Raw genomic sequence first — 15,134 nt, forward strand, 5'->3', positions numbered from 1 at the left:
GACTAGATTAATGGAAGGCGGAGTGGAGGAGGTGACCGGTGGCCAGGTTGCCGCCGCCCCGTAGGTAGTTGGGAGTGGCTAGTGGTTATGGGGCGGCACCGACTGTGTTGGCATTGTACACGGAGGGAGGCTATGGGACGAGACAATGTTAAAAAGAAGATATGCAATAGTTTACTAATATTGAATCTTTTATAATTATTTTTATTGTTTATCACTACCTTGCTCCGCTATTAGAAAGATGTGCGTCAAAAATAGATATCATAGTAAAACGACATAATTAGTATTGTTTTTACTTCCATTAGAAGCTAAACTATCCAATAATTCAAATTAAAACTTTTAGCTGTATCCAATAGTGATTGTTATAAAGATTTAAATAATAAACTTACAAAATCTTGGGTCCATGTTTGAGAAATTTCCTCCATTTGCAGTCATATAGTTAGTACAAATCTCCAAAAAGTTCACTATTTAATTGCCTATTTCATTAGCGACAACCTTTTTGCTTACCATTAGTTTTCATCATTTTTGCAAACCGACACCATGATCATAAACAATGCAAAAAGAGGAAGCACTTGATGGGTTCACGTTTGAGAAATTTCGTCCATTTACAGTAATATAGTTAGCAAAAATCTCCAGAAAGTTCACCATATAATCACCTATTTCATTAGCAACAACTTTTTTTGTTTATTATTAGTTTTTCGTCATTTTTTTCAAACCGTCACCGTGATCATATAACAATGTAAAAGATAAAACACTTGATGGAGGACAGACAGTGAAAGTTTAATAATCTTACAATTTTTTCAATATAGCTTAATATCAGTTTGGTCTTTTAATTTAGGCCTTAAACACATTTTCAGTTCAAATGAGACAATTTTAATTAGTATTGACATTTTTTTCAGCCGAAGAGGTGCTACTAGTTGCTGTGCTGAACTGAAATAAGCAATGTTTCATCTGGACAATTATTTCTTGAAAGTTTGATGATAAACAATCAAATCCTCTTTCCCAAGCTCTTAACTTCATAGCATAGCTGCATCCAGCTTGTATTGATCAAATTCAACAACCATCGAACAATCATATGCCTCCAAGGGCTTCATCCTCCTGTGTCACTTCCAGAACAATATTTGCCTGAACACCGTGTTTCTACCATGTAAACGAAGGCAAAACATAAGAGGGATATGATCCATGCTTGCTACATAGAGCATTGATGGCATCCTCCCCAGCAGTTTCTCCAAATTCAGTGAGCCCAAGTTCAGCTGCATGAATCCCTCCAGTAATGAACGCAGATGCGATTCCTGTTGCATTTGCCCCTTTGATGTCGTGGTGCAGTGAATCACCCACCATGATGCATTCATGAGCATCAACTCCAGCTAGGGACATCGCTGAGGTATAGATCACCTGATAAAGCTAAAACAGATTAGTAACTATCAAGAGGCTCTGCCCACCTACCACACAAAAACTCGAAAAGCAAAATTTCAGGGGAAAAACAGTAAAGGCTACAATCATAAGTGCACTAGCCTGTGGTTCATCATACTCTTTGAGTGCCATTTCTACTATCTACCATGATGATATAGTCGGGTTTTTTATTTATTTCATAAAGCAGATATGCCATGATTAGTTGAATACCTTATCAGGCTTGCCCATCCATTTCACTTCCCCACCAAGACTCTCATATTTAGCTGCCAGAGTGCCTAAAAGATAGAAATTGCCATTTCGTCAATTTGAGCCTGTCAATCACCAAAAAATTACTTGGTGAAAAGCAGCATTGCCTTGCATACTGAGCAACAGCTTTACATCGAACTCTCAGAAATAAACAGCACCTAAAGCTGTAGCACAGCCAAGCAGATCCATTTTGAGTTAAAACAATATAATACCAGGTAGATGACATGATCATACCAGGCATGACACGCAGATCTCGAGCTTCAACGGTGACATAATCTGGATTAGCTACCACCATTGGAAGTCGCTTTTCTAGGCCAAGCATTAGAACCTGCTCAAGCTCCTCAAGACTTTTGGGAAGAGGGTCACCAGAAGGTGAACCAAGGGCTTCAGTACCATGGGCTAATATAAACTCTGCATCATCAACATTGTTCACAACTTGCAAACCAAGACCCTAGTAAGAGAAAAGGAAATACTGATTAGATCAAATCCATCCCAATTCTGAAGGAGAAGTGGCAGGACGACAAACCTCAAGAGAAATTGCGCCACGATTGCCCCAAGTGATATGGATACACTTTCTTCCAAGGGTAGCAAACCATGGGTCATTCCTCCTATATTCATGAAATTGAATAAGAAACTAATTGTCTTACATATTGTTTCAAGATCTAGTCTCCAAATAAGTACAAGAAAAAGAAACTCCTCTACTTGGCAGTATGTAAAGCAATTAATCATAGCTTGCTCTGTGCAGTCCAATATAAAAAGAAACAATAAAACCCAGTAAATGGTAAGGTAATTCTAAGCATATCATGCTCATGACATGTATGGAACTTTAAATTCATAGAGGAAACAGTGAACAATGGTGACTGAAGATACTGTCCACAAGAAGCTTTTACTTTAGAAGGTGTTGATGTGTGAGCTCCCCACTGGTGATGGTCCCGAGGAAACAAGATGTGTCGAACCCCAGGCTCTGCAGCTTCTCAATTGTCATAGACGACCGCCTAGAGGAATTGCTGATTATCACCATCTTCGCCCCATTCCCCGCGAGCTTCTCCACTGCAATAGCCAACTGATAATTCACATAAGTAGCAGCACCCCAACACAAAAGGAGACAAATACAATATGAAGAACTTGCTACACATTTTCTGTGCCAACATACATGCCAAAATGGCGCCGGGGTACGGCTTCTTGCCATCGTGAAGGACGCCAAACTGGTCCAGGAACCAGGCCTGCAAGACAGATGCAGATTTAGCTGTAAGCAAATGAGTATGTAGCAGTAGCAAATGGGCAAGGATGCACCGCAGGTTGCAATTCCTACGACGATAAGGCGATTTCTAACCAAATTCGTGATCTGGAGATCGGAATGGGCATCTTGCGATTAAAGCCGGTAACTTGGCTCCTGGGAAGTGGGGGATAAACTTGCCTTAAAGCGGCCGGACTCGGCGATGGCTCGGATCCCGGCCACCCTCTCGAACACCGGCGCCGATGGCGCGGAGGCCATTCTCTCCGCCCCGGCGCCGCCCGGACCTGGAGGGACGAAGCGGAGGCGCGGAGGGTGGACGCGACGCGAGGAAAGGTGAGGATCGTTCGGAAGTCGGGGCTTTGGTTAAGGCAAAGACACCAGCCACGCAGGTAGATGCTGTGTCGAAGTGTTTGAACTGCAGTGACCCAACGTCGGTGCGACTGCACGGTCGCCGCCGGGCAAATGTGAGGCCGTCGCCGACCACATCCATCTTCTCCGTTCACGCATCAACCAACAACCAGCAACGGATCCATGCACAGTAAATTTTGACAACATCGGATGCCATGTAACATGGATGATAGCAATACATGCAGTGCGATGAGATGCAGAGGGAACAGTATCACCAATAGCAGAGGGATATGGGATTCTCAATTCAACAAACAGGAGCACAAACATAGGAAATATGATAACTTTCTCAGTGCGATATACTGACGCATCAAGGCATCAAGCAGAAGACAGTGGTTGATGAAAGCAGCTTCTGCTATTTCTCGATCTGATCGCACAAATTCAGGTAACACTTCAAGATTTAAGGTACATCCAGCTATGCTATTACAAAACTGATAAGGTAACAGATCCATCACTCGTACGCAAATGACAACTGGAGACAAGCTATGCTTTTAGTTCAACTTCTCAATTAGTTCGTTGATTTTGTCGCCTCGGTCGCCTGAGTCACCACCATCCTTGTAGGGCTTCTTCTTCATCTGCAGCCTCCTCTCCGGACACTTGAGCTTGAAGGGCATGAGGAACTTTGTTGCGTCTCGAAAGTGCGGTCCGACAGTGGCGATTTCGTGCACGAGGTCTTCCAAGCATATAATGCCATTATCTCCAAGAGCCTGTTTGGCACGAAAGGTTTTCAATGTAACTCACAAGTCAAAACCAAGTCCAATATCCCTGGGAAACAAATAAGAACCACATCTATTTTTCTAACTCCACAAGAAAAGACTGAAACCTATCATGTATTCGAAAGCTTTGGCGTGAGCGTGAACATTTTGTGTCCAATGATTACTGGGGATCCACAAAATAATATTGCCACTATGGTGAACTGCTGAATATAAACATGAAGCTGATCATCTAAATCTAAGAGTTGCCATTTGAACTTGCTATAATTGGATCTTCTTGACCTAACAGACACAGTATATTAAGAACCTGAGACTCAATTTTAATATTGATGCCCATTGTAATTTGTTGTACTCCATATAGTCTTTAAGGATGTTGCGAAAGCGTACCTTCTCAATTAGATCGTTGCTGGTAAGAGGGAAAGGTTCCTTATCCAAGAACCCACGGCCCTTCTTGTAAATAAGCTCTTTCACATTCTTCAAGTTTGGAAACCTATAGTTACACAGCAGCAAACAAAGTGTTAACAACGCAATACTAAGAAGCAACAAGAAAGGTTGATCATTGACTTGGAAAAGGTTTGCTGTCATTCAGTTACCCGTAGGTGACAAACGGTTCCACCTCAAGGAGCATCTTCAGCGTCAACTCGGTGGCCTTCAGGAACACGCCGGTGAGGACCTTCGTCAGCCGTAGCTTCCTCAATTTTTTCCTGATGTGAGGATGCAAGTCCACAGAGCTACATCGAACAAACAACACAACATGTCAACCCTCACTGCATACGAAAGGAAATAAGGAACAAAAAATGGAAAACCTTCTTCCGCTAGGACTACCTACCCAGGGATGCGAATCGCGAAGATGAGCTTGGAGCTGAGCGCCTCGACGGACGGCTGCTTGCGGACCTTGAGGCGGGTCCTCATCCGCAGGAAATCGCGCTCCTTGTTCCGGAACGCCGTGACGAACTCCTCGGGCCGCTTGACGACGACCTTGTTCTCCGCGCGGATGCGCTGGCGCTTCGCCGCCTTCCGCTCCCGGTTCCTCACGGCCCAGTCGGCGTTCTCCTTCCGCTTCTTCAGCACCGTCTCCTTCACGAACGCCAGCTCCTCCGTGGTACCCCCCAGCGCCAGCGGCGGTACTGTTCGCGAGGCTTCATCCCCGCCGCTAGCCATCCTTCTCTCCGGTCGGATAGGCTCGACCGGCGGCGTAGGTCGGAGACGGCGGCGGCGAGGTCAGAGGAGAGGGAGGAGGAGGGAGGCGGCGAGGGTTTGGGGCTCGCTAGGATTTTTGTTGCGGTTGGGGTGTTAAGGTCACTTGGTGGGCTAGGCCGGTGAATCTGGGCCTTTCAAGACGCATCTGGCCCGCTCCGGCATCGCAGAGGGGATTTGGGCTGTTCCTGGGCTTTGCATTTGAGTTGGGCCAGGCATGGAGAATGAGCCCATGCTATTATTACCACCGCAATGACGCTCCGACGAAACGTGTGAAGCTTTCTCTTCTCGCAGTCCCGGTCCAAATCCAACCTAGCCGTCAAGGCGTCGAGCCGCCGCGCCGCCGCCTCCGCCTCCGCCTCCGCCTCGCACGAAACGGGCCTGATCGCCGCCGCCCGCCGCCTCGCGCCTCCTGCTTCGGCGACGTCAGTTCTCGCAGCCTCGAACCGGGAGGAAGGTATGGCTTTGTTGGCCCCTGCGGGAGCTGACTCGTGCAGGTTTTGTACCCGCGCAGCAAATTTTACGACAGGCGATTTCTGAATTTAAGTGGTAATAGCGGGACTTTGAGGTTCTGAGGTACTCATCCGGGCGAGTTGTAACACCTTGCGAGTTTGTGAATTCTACGAATTTCTCCAATTGGACGATATTTTTCTGTTAGAATGGTTTGCCGACGCAAACTGGATGGCTGTAGACCGTTAGTGCTTATTTATGGGTTATTATAAGAGTTGCAGTGAGCTTTTGATTAAGCATCCGGCTCTGTTATTGATAAGTATGATGCTCAAATGACATGTTTCTATGGCAATATCCTAGTTTGTCTTGCATCCAGCTTGCAAGGCAATGGTCAAAACTTGTTGCTTGTTAGGTAGGCAAACAAATGAAAGAAAGTGAATTCAATGAAGATTTTCCTTCAGCTTTGTATAGTAAATCTGATTACTGAACATACATGACACAGTTAGTTCCCCTCTTGTATGTTAACCTGACTTTAAATCTTGCTATTTACTTACTGAGTGGATTCAGCGCAGTCCTAGTAATCCAAACATGATATCTTATTGCATTTATTGGTTATGAATTCCTTGAGTTTCAGTTAAGCACTGGTGAATAGATGATACACTACCGATCTGCCTTACCATTGCGATACATTTTAACATGTAATTTTTCCTGAGCTATATCGGTGCTTATGGTTTTGTTTATTCTGCTCATTCAGGTTTGAACCTACTTTAGAAATACACAATATGGCTGTGGTTGATACAGCTACCAAGGAGATGGAGGCATTGCAAGTTGGACAAAATGAAGAAACCAAAGTAAGTAGCTGAAGTTCCGCTGTTTTCTGTGGCCCATGGAATGAATCACTACTATTATTACAATAAGCAATAACTACTGCTATTATTACATGGATTAATGAACCTTATATGGCATATTCCCCATTTCCCCTTGGTTGACCCTTGCTTTGCTGTATATTTGCTTTCATAGCAATTAAATATCCTTTTTTTGCAGGAGAATCTGATTAAAGAAGGCAAAGCTGCAAACAGCAATGGTGCAGCTCCTGCAGCTCAGTCCTCACCACCAGAGGATGATGACGAGGCACAAGCTGATGGTGCATCTCAAGATGGAGCACCAGGTGACAACTCTGCCTTGCAAGTTCTCTTTCCCAAGTCTCATAGAGATGAAGCTTCTTTTGTTCCATGTGGCATTTGGGGCTCAGTTAGTCTAACGATTGTTTTTGAAATGGATATTCGTCAGAAGCTGCAAAGAAGAAGAAGAAGAAGAAAAACAAATCCAAGTGAGTTCTGCTGTTAAATTGAAATATTTTTTCTTCGTTTGGTCTGTTTCAGTTCATGAGATCTCATGTCTTCTGTAGAAAGAAGGACCCTCTTCAGCAGACAGATCCTCCATCAATACCTGTTGATGAGCTTTTTCCTTCAGGAGAATTTCCTGAGGGTGAAATCCAGCAATATAAGAATGAGTAAGTGCAAGTCTATCACCACTAGTGGAAGTTCTATTGAACTAAACTATCCTATGTGAGCATGTGTTGGTTTTTAATCATATGAAGGCCTTCACTCACATAACTGCTTGCAAATTTATATGCTATCGCTATAGTAATTTGTGGAGAACAACTAGCGAGGAAAAGAGGGAGCTGGAACGACTGCAAAAGCCAATATACAACTCTGTTCGCCGAGCAGCAGAAGTTCATAGACAGGTTAAAACTATACCCCTCTCTATATGTTTGCAGCATAATTTTAATCTTATGTGTTGGTTGCAATTCTACAATGTATTTTCTGATTTTCTAGGTGCGAAAATATATGAGAAGCATTATTAAGCCTGGAATGTTAATGATTGATCTATGTGAAACATTGGAAAATATGGTCCGTAAACTTATTAAGGAGAATGGGCTGCAAGCTGGCATTGCCTTTCCAACGGGATGCTCCTTGAATTGGTATGGTAATTCTTCTATAGTGTTTCCATTGGTATTGGTATACATCTATCATGTTTCCAAGTCTTCATTCCGTTCACAAATTGATGAAGAAAATCCAATTCTTAGGGTTGCAGCTCACTGGACTCCAAATGCTGGTGACAAAACTGTGCTACAATATGATGATGTGATGAAACTAGATTTCGGAACACATATAGATGGTCCGCCAATTTTTGCCTTGTTTATCTTATATGTTTTTATTGTGCCTACTTGTGTGGGTTTCTTGTTGCAAGTATAAATTGATGTCATCTGACTGCAAAAACTAACTTATTTGTTCCAGGGTACATTGTTGATTGTGCATTTACTGTTGCATTTAATCCTATGTATGATCCATTGCTTCAAGCAACAAGAGATGCCACAAATACTGGGATCAAGGTGACTTTAACATGTTTCTCTGCACTCTTTGTAGGCTGTGCTTCTAAGTTAATTGGGTGGGGATACAAGAATTCATGATTGTTTTTGTTTTTCTTAAAAGAAGGCGATATTTCAGTTGCACCTTTGCCAATGCCATTTTCCTATTGTTGTTCTGCATAATGTACAAAAGTGATATCTTTTGCTCATGTGTGACACATTTATATTTTCATTGGAATACTGATTTCCGCTGGACAATATAGCATGTGTCTCTAGCTGCTCCCATATATTTGTTTTATGTCTTGGCCTAATTTGAATTTCTACTGCTAGAGACACACGCATGATGCACTCATTGAACTTCAATGATGATTTGATTACTTCGTTTCAGGAAGCTGGAATAGATGCACGGCTTTGTGATGTTGGTGCTGCAATCCAAGAAGTAATGGAGTCATATGAGGTTGAAATCAACGGGAAAGTTTTCCAAGGTGCTACAGCTTCCAATTTTTTGTTCTGCAAAACAATGTAATGTGAGAAAGGCAATGACAACCGAAACTACTCTTTTTGCTTGTGACAGTCAAAAGTATTCGGAACCTCAACGGACATAGCATTGGGCCCTATCAGATACATGCTGGAAAATCAGTTCCGATTGTGAAAGGTGGAGAACAGACAAAAATGGAGGAGGGAGAGTTTTATGCCATTGAAACTTTTGGATCTACCGGTATGTTCACTTCACTTATATAGCTAGAAAGGCCCTGATTAGCTGCACATCATAAATTTTCTATCCTGCTTAGACATATGTTTAAATCCTTGGGATTTTTACATGCCCTAAGCTTCATAACATTTGCAGGAAGAGGATTTGTCAGGGAGGACTTGGAATGCAGTCATTACATGAAGAACTTTGATGTTGGACATGTGCCTTTGAGGTTAGCAAAGGCTAAGCAGCTACTTGGGACCATCAACAACAACTTTGGAACACTCGCTTTCTGCCGCCGGTACTTGGACCGTCTTGGTGAGACGAAGTACCTCATGGCTCTGAAAAATCTATGTGACAACAATATTGTTCAGGTATGTGATAAGCTCCATACCCACCCCCATCATACGAACATTGTCGTGAACATGGCGATTCACATTTCCTGCTATGCTCGCAGCCATACCCTCCATTGTGCGACGTGAAAGGGAGCTATGTCTCGCAGTTTGAGCACACCATCTTACTCCGGCCAACCTGCAAAGAGGTCATATCCAGGGGCGACGACTACTGATTGTGGCTGCAGAGGCTCCTCTTGTACCGGTTGTTTATGCAACGAGTACACTGTTTTTGCGCAACCTGTGTACCATCTGTTTACGGAAAAATAGGACATATCGCAATCGGACAAATAACTTGGCACTCTTGGTCTAAAATTTGAGTTTCAAATATGTGGAATCGTGTATTTTTCATTGAGCTGAAATTGATCCCCTCGTTGTATTGTGTTTGAAAACCTGAAACGATTATCTACGTTGTCCTGGAAACATGGTTCTGCTGCAATCTCTGCCTAGGATTGGATTGGATGGTTGCCAACATATTCTGCCGCTGTGCATATAGAAATGTTAATTTTTAGTACAAAATCGAAACATATAGAAATCTAACTGAAATTGAAAACTTTTAACAATCGGTGTGAAGGAAGAAGCTGCCATTGCAGCTCATAAAGATGAATGAACTCGAGCAATAATAATTCGAGCCGGAAATTCGACGCCCACACGATGATCCACAAGGCCCAACTGGGCCCATCCGAATGCGGCCTTCCACAGGCCCTCCCAACCTCCAGGCCCCACCTGCAGCGAGCGAGGGCGAGGGCATTTCCGGAACCGCTCCTGTCTAGGGTTTTATCTACGGGGTGCTATATAATCCGCTCCCCTCCCGCCCGCCGCCGCCTCTGCATTCCCTTCTTCCCGTGGGATCCCAGCCGCCGCCGCGAGAAGAAGAGCTCGGCGACTCCCAGGTCTCACGAGAAGATGGTAACTATCCCTCTAATCCCTCCCTCTTACCTTCTCGTCAGTCCTATATCCGCCGCTAGCGCATCCATTCGGCTCACCCGGAGTTCTCCGTGTGATGAGTTGCTCGGTAGCAAGTTGCTTGTGTTCGTAGAGGCGATGAACATGTTCTATGCCATGTTTTTGCTTATTTCTCGTGGATTGTCGTGCAAGAGATTGGTCGGGCTAGGGTTATGCGTTGCTAATGATGTGCCATGGCCTCCCTGTGATTGATTGACACATGCAGTGGCAACTTATGCTCATGTTGTCTACCAGCTCTATGCAGTTTGCTGGTGTGGCTCGCTATGAGCGGTAATGCTCTTACCTTTACCCTAGGTTGCATTGCTGCTAGCATTGAAAGCATAGTTTTAGTTGCTGTATTTTGATGTCGCCGTGGTTGCCATGCTAGTTCATCTCTTCTGTGTGCTGTTTCAACTACATGTATGTCAATCACATCCCTAGGTTAGGATGGAATGTGCCTGTTTTAATGAATGTTGCACTTTTGAGTTTCGACAGCATGCAGTGCTTGTATTTAGAAATGTACTGATAAATTGACCCAAGTTAAAATTGTAAATAAACCACCATGAAGATACAACTCTATATAAACAACAATTGTAAGTATAGCATGTATGTGAGAGTTTGCTTTTCTTTGGTAGTTGCAATTAAGTTTTTTGCCATTCTATTAGTATTTTCTAGTTTGTTGTCATCCTATGGCTATGCTTTGTCTAATAGTTCGTGAAACAAATCTGTCTGCAGCCGAAGCAGATCCATGAGATCAAGGACTTCCTTCTCACCGCGAGGAGGAAGGATGCCCGTTCCGTGAAGATCAAGAGGAGCAAGGATGTTGTCAAGTTCAAGGTGCGCTGCTCCAAGTACTTGTACACCCTCTGCGTCTTCGATGCTGAGAAGGCAAACAAGTTGAAGCAATCTCTCCCCCCAGGTTAGCACTGCTTTAATTAATATGGTATTGTTTCTGTTCTGGTATAAGAAAATTCAGTGCTTGTGTTAGTATTGCCTGGAATTGATCATTCATGCTGCTGATGAGCATCTACGATGTTGTGTTAGGGTTGTTTCTTTTTCCTTGAATTGAAGCCATTTCTTAGTTGTAATTTTGATCAAGTAGCTGTCCCAGTGAAGATAAAGTTTCGGTCCAAAGATGGTTGAAGATTGGTTTTAGCTTCAAGCCATCTCAGGTCTTGTGGACTAATGTGTGGCTTGTGGCTAAAACAAGTTTTTAAAACCGTCAGTGATGGCCAATAATAGCTATGAGATCCGAGGGACAGCTGTATGACCTTTCTTGTTCTTTTTAAACTTTTATAGAGCACTGGGTTCGTTATTCTGTATCTTGTTGTGTAGTTGTAATTTATCAGGCTCAATTTGTTGGTGTCCCCTTGAAGAAAATATTATTGGATCTTAGATGAATGCTTGATTTGTTTTAGCTTCAAGCCTTCATTGTCTCCACTCCTTTTGATGTGTAGGCTTGTGGTTAAAACTAGTCGGGTCATTGTTCGTCGATGATGGGTAATAGCTATGAGATCTGAGGGACAGGAATATCTGTCTTTTTTAATTTGTAATCAGAACTTTGTGAATGCGCCTTTTCTCAACTTTTTTGCGTTTCCAGTTTGCCTTCAAATTGTTGAAAATGCTGCCCCATTTTTCATCTGCTGAATGAAGTTTCTAATCTGTTAGTGCAATGCACCTCTAATTTGTGCGTCATTTTTGATGTGATAATATCCATTGGTGCAGGTTTGAGCGTCCAGGAGGTTTGAAGTTAAGACAACATCTAGATGAACTACCGAAAGCTTCCTTGTTAGCAGAGCATGCTCGTCTATGTACCTTTGGAACCTACATGCTTTTAGACCTGCCAGTCATGGATTTGTAGATCTCGGATTTTGGGAGAAAAATACCATTTTACTGTGTTCCAGGATGCAGCTTTTCAGTTTATTTCGTTTTCTTAACTGCATTCTGCTTTGGAATTTTACGTTTGTCCTACTTGCATCAATATGTGCTTCAATTTAGATCGATCTCAGATGCTACGTTGCTGGAAGGCCGGTACATACATGGTGTTATTACAAGTTTACAACTTACGGCGTATTCAATATTTATGATTCGTTGTCTGAAACCGTAGTAGATGCATTTCAATCATCTGTCTGATGCGGTGCGTGGTTTTGTACAGTTGTGCCCCAGGTTGGTCTTCATGAAGTTCTGTTCTAAATAGGCCAACTCCTAAGGCATCTAAATATGTATACGATGGTATTTGAACGTGCTCAACTGGAAGACACACCACGCCACCACCTAAGAGAAGTACAATCTCATAAGTTTGCTTGCTTCACATCAACAATCTCACAATGCTATGCTTGCTTCACATCAGCTGATGTAGATGCGAGATAGTGAGGAGAGAGAAAGTGGTTGTTGTTTTACGAAATAATCGTCCCATAGGCTATTTTAGGATTATAAGATGACTGCGTTGCTATTGTAGTTGTTTGCAATTCACAATATTTCTTTTTTTCTATATACAAATTAAGAAAATAGAATTACTATGAAACAGCTTAAGAGAACAACTCATTGTACATGCGTACGTGTTGTTTGTTAAGGGATTCGATGGAAATCTCATCCTAAATTGGATTCGATGGAAATCTCATCTTAAATTATAGGTTTTGGTTTTTCTTGATAGGGAGTAATTCACAACTAAGAAATACTTTGGAAATCGGCATTTTATGAATAGAGCGATAAATTTTGACTCGTGAATCGCAAGATAAAAAATTTACGGCCATGTAATTAACACGTGACTTGCGCATGCATGGCGAATTGGCGAGTGCAGCAACGTGCTAGCCAATCTCAACATGTATACAGCTCAAGCAGGCAAGAGCCGACGGCCGGAGCGCCGGCGTTTCACGTTTGTCGCCCCAGAGCAAGGCGACGAGGTCGCCGGCGACGCTGGCCCGGTCCTTCATCCTCTTGTCGACGTCGGACACCATGGCCATGAGGCGGCGGCGTTCGGTGAACGCCTGCTCGCAGCGGTCGGCGGCGCCCTCCGCGTCCCCGGCCTAGCTCCTTCTCGGCCTCGTCGTACGCGCCGCCGTCGAAGAAGTCCTCGCGCGCCGATATGGTGGCGCCGCCGGCGTCCGTGCGGTCGCTCCTGCCGGCCTCGCCGGAGCTGGCCCTGGCGGTGGCTGGCGCGATCCAACCAAGCCAGGACCAGGAGTCCAGGACACATACATGCTGACGCGCGCCATGCTGGTGCGTCATCCCAGGCAAATCACACGAGTCATGGCTGGCATCGGATCATGGGTAAGAGGCAAAGATTGGCCTACGCACTCTGTCATGCTCCGGGCTTGTGGCCCGGCGGCCTTGACGCACAAGCACGGCATGTGGGATGTAGCCCCAGCAATGATCCATATCCTGTGTGCATATTCCTGCGCTAATCAAATCCTGTAGTTCTTACCGAAAATTCAAACAAAATTTTTGTAGGAATTTTACAGGAAAAATTGTATAGCTCCTAAATGGTTGGTTCCTTGAGGATGCTGAGTTTTACTGAACTCAACGGATATCCAATTATTTCCTCTGAAATTCTTTTCATTCTACACCTGAATGATATTTTGCATCAGAACAAATTTGCTCGTTCTCGCCATCGATCTCCAGTAGTGATGCGCTTTCTTTTGTCATAATGCCATCCATCCATCGCCTGCAGATGGGGCGATCGATGATGGCAACCTGAAGCTCATGCTCGTCTCTGCTCCGCGCACGTTGGCGCCGACATCCTGTTCAGCTGCCACATGCGCATGGAAACTAAAGAAATTAGGAGGCGATTTGTATAAAACCAGAAATGCCAAGATCAATTCCTTTTGTAAGTGTTCATCAGGACAGTGCGGCGACTGTGCGAAAGCACATGCTCACCAACTGTTTTCAGTCGCCACACTTGCATGCTCCGCGATGATCTGTCTGGACCATTTGCTCGGTGACAGTATGCAGATCTGAACTGGATTATTGCTAATGTCTAATCAGAAAGCTTTGGGTCTCACTGTCACCATGATGGCTGATGGAGGCATTTTATTTTACTGAGTTCTTATGTATAGAAAATTATGTGAAATAGTCCCTTTGAAGCTCCCTTTGCAATCCGATGAATTATTCAGATAGGAGTAGTACTACGAATTGTACATCAGGTGCAGATGCTAAAAAAGAGAATGCATTGACAAGAATGCACTTTTGAAACTAAAGAAAAAAGTTGAAGTATGTATAGTTCATCTTCTTTTCTTTCTTTTTTTTTTTAAAAAATGTACCATCAGGCATCAAACATTAGATAAATCAAAGATTTAACTTTTATAAGATAGCGATTTAATGCAATAAATTTGTAGTGGGTGAATTAGTTTGTCCCCTGTATACTAGTTCCTTGCAAATTGAGCAAAGGCACAAGGTACCCTGAGCTCCCTAAAATGGAAATGCGACAGTACCAATTCGAGAGCCGAGACCATTTTTAATTCCCCCGCCTTTTGCTCTTCGAGACCTCGGGTCTACTGCCGCATGTTTTTGTTTTTCCAATTCGAGAAAAAGTAGGCGCCTCTAGCTTTCTTTCCAAGCTAACTTATGTTTTTTTTCTTCAAATAATGTAATTTGAGTTCATGCATGCCCATGTACCTTTCACCTTTCCTGTTCTAGCTAGTGCTTTCTGTAGGAACTACACAATCATCCAAAATCAAAAGAAGATTTCATTTCAAAAAAAAGAAAATTAAAAGAAGAAGAACTATATAAATGTTTAATTTGGGGATATAGCAACATGATCAATCTTACCAGCCACTAGCTACTACCACATGCATGCATTGTGGGAACCTTTTTTTTTTCTTTGGATTAAGCATTGTGGGAACCTGGTCAACTGAACCAAGATACTTCTGAGCCCTTATTTTCTTATCCATATGGATTGTTTCATTTCATATACCTACCGGTGTTCTTGATGCATTGGGCAGTACTAAATACCGACAGCTCAGGCTAATACACAATGATAGCAGGCATTTTTTAAAAAAAGATTTCGAATTAATTATACTCTGGCAGCTGGTTTACCAACCGGCAATACATTATACAGTAGTTACGAGATCCCTGTCAA

General features: G+C 43.4%; 4 protein-coding genes across 4 annotated transcripts; 2 read left to right on the forward strand and 2 right to left on the reverse strand.

Moving 5' to 3' along the window:
• Positions 1 to 923: 923 nt before the first annotated feature.
• On the reverse strand, positions 924 to 3,283 carry LOC117859776 (uncharacterized). Its single transcript, XM_034742958.2, has 7 exons — positions 3,074 to 3,283; positions 2,810 to 2,879; positions 2,547 to 2,706; positions 2,183 to 2,264; positions 1,891 to 2,107; positions 1,621 to 1,685; positions 924 to 1,392 (listed from the first exon to the last, which is right to left on the reverse strand). The coding sequence occupies exons 1-7, from the start codon at positions 3,149 to 3,151 to the stop codon at positions 1,138 to 1,140; spliced, it is 927 nt and encodes a 308-aa protein (XP_034598849.1). The 5' UTR covers positions 3,152 to 3,283; the 3' UTR covers positions 924 to 1,137.
• A 351-nt stretch (positions 3,284 to 3,634) lies between these two features.
• On the reverse strand, positions 3,635 to 5,286 carry LOC117859777 (large ribosomal subunit protein uL30y). The gene is made up of 4 exons (XM_034742959.2): positions 4,841 to 5,286; positions 4,605 to 4,742; positions 4,399 to 4,501; positions 3,635 to 4,005 (listed from the first exon to the last, which is right to left on the reverse strand). The coding sequence occupies exons 1-4, from the start codon at positions 5,170 to 5,172 to the stop codon at positions 3,790 to 3,792; spliced, it is 789 nt and encodes a 262-aa protein (XP_034598850.1). The 5' UTR covers positions 5,173 to 5,286; the 3' UTR covers positions 3,635 to 3,789.
• A 131-nt stretch (positions 5,287 to 5,417) lies between these two features.
• LOC117859775 (methionine aminopeptidase 2B) lies at positions 5,418 to 9,551 on the forward strand. The gene is made up of 13 exons (XM_034742957.2): positions 5,418 to 5,665; positions 6,413 to 6,509; positions 6,703 to 6,826; positions 6,949 to 6,988; positions 7,067 to 7,171; positions 7,306 to 7,405; positions 7,497 to 7,642; positions 7,748 to 7,839; positions 7,959 to 8,053; positions 8,418 to 8,514; positions 8,604 to 8,747; positions 8,877 to 9,094; positions 9,178 to 9,551. The coding sequence occupies exons 1-13, from the start codon at positions 5,433 to 5,435 to the stop codon at positions 9,286 to 9,288; spliced, it is 1,602 nt and encodes a 533-aa protein (XP_034598848.1). The 5' UTR covers positions 5,418 to 5,432; the 3' UTR covers positions 9,289 to 9,551.
• A 200-nt stretch (positions 9,552 to 9,751) lies between these two features.
• LOC117859779 (uncharacterized) lies at positions 9,752 to 11,994 on the forward strand. The gene is made up of 3 exons (XM_034742960.2): positions 9,752 to 10,021; positions 10,793 to 10,976; positions 11,783 to 11,994. Exons 1-3 carry the CDS (start codon positions 9,767 to 9,769, stop codon positions 11,803 to 11,805), a joined length of 462 nt encoding a protein of 153 aa, XP_034598851.1. The 5' UTR covers positions 9,752 to 9,766; the 3' UTR covers positions 11,806 to 11,994.
• Positions 11,995 to 15,134: the final 3,140 nt, after the last annotated feature.

Source organism: Setaria viridis, chromosome 6 (assembly GCF_005286985.2).
Source record: "Setaria viridis chromosome 6, Setaria_viridis_v4.0, whole genome shotgun sequence".
In the NCBI taxonomy this organism is placed as follows: Eukaryota; Viridiplantae; Streptophyta; class Magnoliopsida; order Poales; family Poaceae; genus Setaria; species Setaria viridis.

What these genes read in the sequence shown, in the direction of transcription:
- LOC117859779 (XM_034742960.2), top strand. Translation starts at nt 9,767, where the DNA reads ATGATCCACAAGGCCCAACTGGGCCCATCCGAATGCGGCCTTCCACAG. An exon ending in CCAGGTCTCACGAGAAGATG is followed by an intron (nt 10,022 to 10,792) that starts GTAACTATCCCT and finishes ATCTGTCTGCAG; the next exon opens with CCGAAGCAGATCCATGAGAT. An exon ending in GAAGCAATCTCTCCCCCCAG is followed by an intron (nt 10,977 to 11,782) that starts GTTAGCACTGCT and finishes CCATTGGTGCAG; the next exon opens with GTTTGAGCGTCCAGGAGGTT.
- LOC117859777 (XM_034742959.2), bottom strand. Translation starts at nt 5,172, where the DNA reads ATGGCTAGCGGCGGGGATGAAGCCTCGCGAACAGTACCGCCGCTGGCG. An exon ending in TTCGCGATTCGCATCCCTGG is followed by an intron (nt 4,743 to 4,840) that starts GTAGGTAGTCCT and finishes TGTTCGATGTAG; the next exon opens with CTCTGTGGACTTGCATCCTC. An exon ending in GCAACGATCTAATTGAGAAG is followed by an intron (nt 4,006 to 4,398) that starts GTACGCTTTCGC and finishes CGTGCCAAACAG; the next exon opens with GCTCTTGGAGATAATGGCAT.
- LOC117859776 (XM_034742958.2), bottom strand. Translation starts at nt 3,151, where the DNA reads ATGGCCTCCGCGCCATCGGCGCCGGTGTTCGAGAGGGTGGCCGGGATC. An exon ending in ACACATCAACACCTTCTAAA is followed by an intron (nt 2,265 to 2,546) that starts GTAAAAGCTTCT and finishes TCATGAATATAG; the next exon opens with GAGGAATGACCCATGGTTTG. An exon ending in GGATGGGCAAGCCTGATAAG is followed by an intron (nt 1,393 to 1,620) that starts GTATTCAACTAA and finishes TAGCTTTATCAG; the next exon opens with GTGATCTATACCTCAGCGAT.
- LOC117859775 (XM_034742957.2), top strand. Translation starts at nt 5,433, where the DNA reads ATGAGCCCATGCTATTATTACCACCGCAATGACGCTCCGACGAAACGT. An exon ending in AGCCTCGAACCGGGAGGAAG is followed by an intron (nt 5,666 to 6,412) that starts GTATGGCTTTGT and finishes CTGCTCATTCAG; the next exon opens with GTTTGAACCTACTTTAGAAA. An exon ending in TTTCGGAACACATATAGATG is followed by an intron (nt 7,840 to 7,958) that starts GTCCGCCAATTT and finishes TATTTGTTCCAG; the next exon opens with GGTACATTGTTGATTGTGCA.